Source organism: Theobroma cacao, chromosome 3 (assembly GCF_000208745.1).
Source record: "Theobroma cacao cultivar B97-61/B2 chromosome 3, Criollo_cocoa_genome_V2, whole genome shotgun sequence".
NCBI classification, from domain to species: domain Eukaryota; kingdom Viridiplantae; phylum Streptophyta; class Magnoliopsida; order Malvales; family Malvaceae; genus Theobroma; species Theobroma cacao.
The window spans coordinates 27,615,696-27,624,158 of NC_030852.1; the positions used below are offsets into that span (position 1 = coordinate 27,615,696).

General features: G+C 32.4%; 1 protein-coding gene across 1 annotated transcript; it reads left to right on the forward strand.

The window, feature by feature from the left end:
- LOC18605383 (protein ODORANT1) lies at window positions 2,611–4,431 on the forward strand. Its single transcript, XM_007038363.2, has 2 exons — window positions 2,611–2,924; window positions 3,660–4,431. The coding sequence occupies exons 1-2, from the start codon at window positions 2,662–2,664 to the stop codon at window positions 4,210–4,212; spliced, it is 816 nt and encodes a 271-aa protein (XP_007038425.2). The 5' UTR covers window positions 2,611–2,661; the 3' UTR covers window positions 4,213–4,431.

The window sequence follows — 8,463 nt, forward strand, 5'->3', positions numbered from 1 at the left end:
TTTATATTCATATTGTATTAACATGATATTGATAAATATCATATAATCATATTATTATATCAAGTTAATATATCATGTCATCATAATTATGATATGTAAATATATTATATCTTCATCAATTATGATATGTTAATATATCACGTAGTATAAAATAACAAATGATATTTTGAATTAAGTCAATCATCAGTCATAAAGTTTTATTTGATTCAAAATAAAACTATAAAAACTTGATTGAACGTAATAAAAATTTGAGGAACTATTATAATTTTTTTGAATAGTTTATGAATTTTTTTTATATTATGTCAATTATATATAATGATTGAAGAATAAGGTGTGCCATAAGATTATTATAGTATTGATTTTTAACGCTTTGGATATCACAAAATGTATGAGATGATATCACACGTAAAAAGGAACGAATTAAAAAAAATTAAAATTATAAAAAAAAAACCCTTTAATTGAGCTTGCATTAATATTTCAACAATGATGTCTAACTAATATCTATATTATGCAAAACCGTACCATTAACCTCAAGGTTAATCCACTTTATAGTGCATGCATATGTCAACTAATATAAACATGAGTGATTATAATCAATCAAATCATGAATCTGCAATATTATATCTTTATTTTGAATTCCTAAAAACATGAAAATAAATTCAACGAGAAAAAAGGAAAAAAACAGGGGATATTGAGTAAAAACACACAAAAAAAGAAAGCCAAGAAAATGAGAATAAAAAAAGCATTGTAATTTTATTTTGATCAAATTATATAATTAGTTTCATCTATTCTATTAAAGTGGTGAATTTAATTCCTATACAAGAATTTATAAAAAATTAAGTTTTTATATTTTTTAAAATTGACAATGTCAATTAATAATTAACAATGTTAAAAAATTTTTGTTATCTAGACATAGTTGTTGACTATATTGACGTGGTATTTAATATGATAACGTAACATTGAATTTAGTAATGCAGCATTTAAAAATAATACAATGATTAGATTGACCTTATAATTTCAAAAAATATAAAAATTTAATTTTTATAATTATTATATAGATTATATTTATTATTTTAACAAAGTATAAAGATCAATTGTATAATTAGTTTTTATTTTAAAATATAATATAATATATGGATATATTGCCACGTCTGTCTACGGACAATTTTCATTTATAGGTATAGAAGTGTATAAAGTCAATAAAGTATGTAAATTTTCCTTGTTAAAAAAAGAAAAATGGAAAATCTTTTGGCAAAGGTTTGAAAGGAGGAGCAGTGCTGACGAAATAGGTGATGATATGCTGAAGTAAGAGAGATAAGGGAGAAAATAGAAGAGTTTGGAACTGTTGCAGGGAAAAATGATAGTAATATATATAAAAAAAAAGGAAAACTGATAATGCTTAGTTGTAAATATTGTAAACGTTGGGTCACTAATAAATAATAAAATGGGCAGCATACAATCCCGGGGCCCACACTTCAAGTGGAGCCAAACACACGGGAACATATCATGTTTAGGTCCAAGGCTTCTTTCATTAACTCATGGTGGGTCCAAATATACTACAATCCTTCCCACACAATTCCCACCGATTACGCGCGTGAGACACACGCTCTAAGCTATTACTTCTATTCATTGGGGATTCTTCCTTTTTTATTTTAATTTTTTTTAAAAAAATTAACTTATCATAAATTAATAATCAAAATGAACATTTAAATGGTACATGATAGTAGAAAGAAAGAGATGGGAACCCTCATTTTTTTGTTGTAATCACAATGCAAGTAGCATGATTTTGTTCTTGGGATTTATTGTATTGTACACATGTTGTTTTTGTTATGGTTATTAGTTAATATTAATGATCTTTATTGCAAAATTATTGATAGAAGTAGTTTGATTTTCTTTTATTACCATGTAGGAGAAAAATATTATAAACTTAAACTAATACTTAAGAGGATAACTTTTAATCAATCCATTAAGATATGGACAATAAAAAAATTGGAACAAATAATTTTTGACCATTGATTCACATAGTTATTAAAATATTCTTAAAACTAATGATCAACATATTATTTGTTTAAAGCAAACAAGTAAATGAAGCGGCCTAACTCACCTTTTTTTTTTTTTTAACTTTTACTATGAGCTTTCCTGCCCCATCTTGCTCCTCCATGGATCCCCATTTTCCACAAGAAAATCTAAAGCAAGACACTTGGGAATATAGATCAAACATGATGTGCTTATCCCTATTTCTATTAATTACTTTAAAAAGTTTAGAATTTCAATTAGATTTTAAGACTTGTAAGAAGTTTTTCAGTTCAATGCAAAAAATAGACAGATAAAGAAAGGAAATGATCATAATGTTGTTGTTAACCTATTGTTTCTGACTTTCCTAGAGGACCTACCAAAAGGAATCAATATTATCATTTGCCAGAATCCGAAGAAAGGTTGCAAGGGGGTGATTTATCAGGCTTTGATTGCCAACGAATCGTAGGGGAGTGCCCCACACGCGCACAAGAAAAACGTGAGGGCTGCTGACACCTCCGGAATTAACATATGATTTACCCAAAAGAAAGTGCAATCACTCCTATATATAGGTGGGTGAGTGGAGCTTTTGGCATTGTCGGAGTTTAAATTGGTGTAACAACTGCTACTAGTACTAAGCTCAAAGTGATGGGTAGGCAGCCTTGTTGTGACAAGCTGGGCGTGAAGAAGGGGCCTTGGACAGCCGAGGAGGACAAAAAATTGGTCAATTTTATTCTCACTCACGGCCAATGTTGCTGGCGTGCCGTCCCCAAGCTCGCCGGCCTCCGCCGCTGCGGCAAGAGTTGTCGACTCCGCTGGACGAATTACCTTCGGCCGGACTTGAAGAGAGGCCTCCTCAATGAAGATGAAGAGCAGCTTGTTATTGATCTGCATGCCCGTCTTGGCAATAGGTTACAAAAAATTTGCCCTTTAACATTTTTCTAGTGATCATTACTATATACTAGTTAGTTGTATGTTCATCTGCATCATTTACTATTTTTTTTCCATATTGGTTTTGATAATTCTTGAAGACATCAACTTTACATTTACATAGCTTTTACGGGAGGTTGAGTTATTTCAACCTTGACTTCCTATTAGCAATACTAATTTTTAGTGGGGTCTTATATCTAATGATTGGATTTTAGCACTGCAGCCTCTACTGAAATGTGGCAAAGAAATGCATGCAGAGGAAATAACTTAAATAAAATAAAAACTTCATTTCTGAGAAAAAGCTTTCCATTTTCTTCCTCTGTATGGTCCTGTTCTTCCCCCTCTACTGGAATGATAAGAAACGTTTCAAAATAGAAGTGGCTGATAACTTGATATCATCCAATTTAACTCAAATGAAACCGAATCAAAGGTCTAGTTGAAGATACTTGTAGGAATTGTGATAGAACTGTAAGAGTTGACTTTGTAATTCATTTTCACTGCTATTTTAATTTCTCTGGGTATCTTGGTTGAAAATAATGCAGTTCTATTCTTAGTAGTTATAGAAAGAAAAATCATAAGAAATTGTATAATGGGTACAAGGAAATGTATTAAAAAGAATTCACATAAATAATGCTTATGTCTTAGAAGTATAGAGTTTGGAATGGAACTGCCATATTTTATTGTTAACATGATGTTTACGTTTTCATTTTCTTTAGATGGTCCAAAATTGCCGCAAGATTGCCTGGAAGAACTGATAACGAGATCAAGAATCACTGGAACACACATATCAAGAAAAAGCTTCTTAAGATGGGAATTGATCCTGTTACGCATGAGCCTCTGCAGAAGCCTGCAGCCACCGCACAAGATGCAACTTGCCAAGGAAATGACCAGCCAAATCTTGATCCTAATCAACTAGAGTTGCCGAAAAATTCTGGCCATGTCTCTACTTCTACTGATGAATTTTGCACTCCAACCGAGAATTCCTCGACCGATGAATCGAGGTCATCATCAGAGTCTGGCAGTGATGATGACCCCTTGATGAACTTGATATGGTCGGAGTCATTTCTCAATGACTTGTCATGGAATTTCCCTGGCCCAGATTCCAGGGAAGAATACAGTGAACTTGGGTTTTCTTCATCATCGGAGGAAAACTCTTTGTCATGGTTGTTGGACTACCCAAACATTGGAGATGATCTTCATCAGAGCTTTGGAATTGGTGGCTTCAGTGAAATTGACATGAATTGCCTTGACATGGGTGGCAAGTACTAGCATGCATCTAATAGGAGTGCTTCTGTGCACTCATGTAAAAAAAAAAAGCTAAAACAAAAAGGGGCCATTAGGTCTTGTGAATGAACTCTTTAAGCTTAATTTCCAGTTAAATTATTTATCTCCAGTTAGGATCTTAGAAGAACAAGGGAAAAAAAAGGCAAAAAAAGTCATGATGCTCAAGAAGTTTATGCAAGTAAATGGTACTCTCAATTTTCCGTCTTTTTTTTTTCCATGTTCTTAAGATCCAAATAGGTAACTTTTTCAGCCGGGCACTGCCTTGATGGAAAAGATAATTGCGATCCAGACTAAGTGGGTCAGCTGTCACTTTGCCAAAAAAAAGTAAGGATAATCTGTAATCTCAACCCTTGTTTTTTTCCAGGGATGTTTGATGACGTGCCCTCTCAATTGGGCTTATGGGGATTTCAAATTTGCATTAGAGAATAGAAAGAGATGTGCTACCAAATGGCCACCCCACTCCCCCCCTGGAGCTGTGTGGTTGAAGCATGATGAGGGCACGTACGTATATATATGTATAGCATCTGCTGTAAAGAAACTTTATAGTGCTGCTATCTGCTATGTATACATCTTTTTGGTTGTTGGAAAATAAAACTTCTATAAATAGTGTATTCCCTTTTTCTTTTACATCATGAAGCTAAGTGTTTCCTTTGGTTTTTTCTCTTTAATAAGAGGATGTATTAAGGAGTTGAGAAGAAAAGGCTAAAACTTGTTAGGTGGGTGGCTGCAATTGCTTGACCTAAATGATGTTGATGACTCGAAATTTTCCTTCATCTTCAAGAGCAAAAATTGGTTGGAGACTTCACTGGTTGTCCATGCCTGAGCTTGGCCTATATTGATCACGGTCAAAAGAGTGTCCCACATTTGACATTGTCTCTTGACTACCTTTGGGCGACTGATACCTACGTATTAGCGTCCAAACAAAGAAAATCAATACATTTTCCCACTATCTTGTCCAAATAGTTCCTTGAGTTAGCACTCTCATCTCTGCCTGCCATACTGACATAATAGTCTAATTCATTGAATATCATTTGGGTTTAATTCAAACTTAAAGCCACTAATTTAAAGACAAATGACAAAAAAGACAAACTGGGGAAAATTAATTATCTAAACTTTGTTAATATTACTTGCTTTGACTTTATATATACATAGTTAGTTTAAAAGTTTTCTCAGTAAATATATATATAGAAAACATATTCATCAATATCATGAAGCTGTAATCACCATGGGACAAATCATCAACATCACCATCATAATTTAAGAAATTCTTCATCCTGAAATTAACGATGGCATTGAATCTTACTTAAAAATTAACGGGACTTTTACTTAGAAAATCATCAATGATGTCATTAATCAATGTGGTTTCAACCTTCCAATAATGACATACATTGATAATAATAATAATAATAATAAAGTCGACCATGTGTACACTACCAAACTAAGCCTCCATCATCATCATTGCCAAGCTAGCTTGAAGTAGATAGATATTAATATTTAGACCCATTATTCCACTTGTTTTGGGTAGTTGCTTCTTTCAGTATATAAAGGGGAAGTTGGCCCAGACAAAAAGAAAATGTAAAAGAGAACTCTATTACCCAATGATTCTTAGTTCAAGAAAATCATGATTAATAAATTACAAATCACAATCTTGGCATGTCTCAATCCAAGAAGCCTATTGGCCTAGTTGTTAAGTAATATCTATTTGGGGATGTTGGATACCAGCACTCTAGACCTAAGAAATTCAAGGTGATTTTTAACATATAAACCAGCAACAGCTCACATCACTCTTAAGCAGTACTACCTAAAAGTATAAACAAAATATTAGTTGTAGTGTCACAAGCTACAAATGCTCATTGACCTTTGTGGAGGAAAACTAGTAATTTTTTAAAATTAATTGGTTTCCTGGATCTAATAGACTTGGATATATATATATATATATATGTAATAAAGTAAACAAGCAAGTTTGATTTATAATACCTAATATGAAGAACAAAGTCTTTTGCTGACTTGATTTTTCATTAGTGCAATAGACCAAATATAGGCAAGTTGTACAGTGAAATACTGGGAAAGAGGAATATAAACTGTGTGCTTGGTTTATGGCGACATCAAGAATTACAAAGTTTTTTTTTTTTTATATTTAAGGAAGAAGAAATTCGAATTCTATTTTTTAGATAAGATGATCATGTATCAATCAATAAGTAAACAATTGAGTATATCAATAATTATAAGATTATAATCAAGATATATATGAATCTGATTATGGTTTGATAAAAAATAAAAATAACGTGTTATTTAAAAAATCACGTTGCCCCAGGGCCCTCCTTTAGTATGAAGTAGTTTATATGGGTAATTGAACAGAGAGATTGAGCCATTTGCCCTGTACTGAATATTGTACCAAAACGAACGTGTGTCTTTTGGCTTTATTACAACATAAAAACAAAACAAAGGGGAATATGAAGATTGAAGATCCGAAAAGCCATCAACGGAATGTACAAATATGGTCCCTCTAAATCTTGACACAGAACTGCTTGACAGAAACCTCTCAAAGGTAAACTAATGAGTAATTTACTATACATTAATAGCAAATGGATCCACCTCAAAAAAGAAATGATAGAGAAAACAAAGCTGAGTATAAAATCATATAACAATAATAATAATAACAAAACCTATGAGATAGTGTAGCCGTTATTTGCCACTTCAGTTTCTTTATTTGGCATTTCTTTCTGCATATTTCCTTTTGATTCTCAATGTTTTTATTCCAAAAACGCCCCCCATTTACTCACTCTTTGTTTCAAAATACCCCTTCACCCCTCGACCTTTAGCTCTGTTAATCTAACCGTTACGTTTTTTAGGACCTCCACATCATCCGTAAATGCCAGGTGGATAACCTCTTTTGACAAAAACCTCAGCCTTTCTTTCCGCTTTTTTTTTTTTCTGTTTAAGTTTATAATTTAATTAAACCAACAATAAAGATATGAGACGCATTTGGAGCTACACACGGAGGTTTTAATTTTCAAATACACAATTTTCGTGAAGTTCTATCATCGGTTAGATTTTTACATACTATTATTGTTAAAATTAAAAATATGTGATGCAAACAAATAAATATGTTCATGTCTCATACAAATTATTCACAATTTTAATTACGGCATAATCCTTTTACGTTCGTAGTTATGTAACAATATTTTAAGAGAATTGTGGCTTGTAATTTTATTTTTAAAATATTCCAATTTGGGGGTTTTTTAAAATAATTTTATCTTATTATTTGATTTACTAAATTAATTTTTTATTTTTATTATATTTTTCTTTTTTTTAATGCTCAATTTACTTAGAATCAATCCACCTTGTGCAAATAATTATTTTCACTTTAAAACTTTTTTTTTTGAAAGACACTTTAAAAAAACTTTAAGAAAATAACCATGTAGGACTTTCTTAAAAATTTCATTTTAAGGGATTTTAAAAATACTTCTATTTATAATTATTCAATTCATTTAATTAATAATTTTATTTTAATTATATTATTAATCTTTAATTGCTATTTTATAATTTTTATAAATTTAAATATGCATATAAATAAAAATTAAATGAACACATTAAGTATGGGTAGGACATGTAACTCAAGGGAGCTGATAGCCCAAATTAGATGGGCTTTAGCCTGCTTAGAAACGGGTCGGGCGGATCCGATAACGTGGCATGTTTTGGATGACGTGGTGGTGGGGTATGAAGGTGGTGGGGTATGAAACAAACAACCGCTAAACTAACAGAGTTACAAGTCAACGGGGGTGAAAGGGACGATTTGAACCAGGAAGTGGGGTTAGTGGGTTTTTGAAGATACAATGGGGAGGATTTTGGGAAGATCACACCCCGTTCACCATAAATTCTGGCCTGTGGGGGTGGAAGGTCCCCAAAAAACGAAGCCCAAAAAAGTCAAAAGGGCAAGTGGAATGCTGATCAGTCACATTGCTGCGCTGGTTTTGGTGTTTAATTGGGTGTCATGTCCCTTAAAGTTAAGTGATGAATGCTCACTTATTTATTAGTGCTTCACGATGTGTAATTTGAGCGACAAAGACTACTTACTTTGAACCCCTCTTTTGCTGCATGCAGCTCCTCGCTGCTTGACCTGACCTCTAATGTTGGTGAAGAGTTATGTTCTTACTGCCTGCCACCTGTCAAGTTAGAGAACCACAAGATATGCAGAGGAGATAACAATGAAATAGCAGCATATAAGCTCGTGAA

Bases quoted from the DNA above. Each gene is read 5' to 3' on its own strand.
- LOC18605383 (XM_007038363.2), top strand. From the start codon at position 2,662: ATGGGTAGGCAGCCTTGTTGTGACAAGCTGGGCGTGAAGAAGGGGCCT. The intron at 2,925-3,659 runs GTTACAAAAAAT...CATTTTCTTTAG, and splicing joins CATGCCCGTCTTGGCAATAG to ATGGTCCAAAATTGCCGCAA.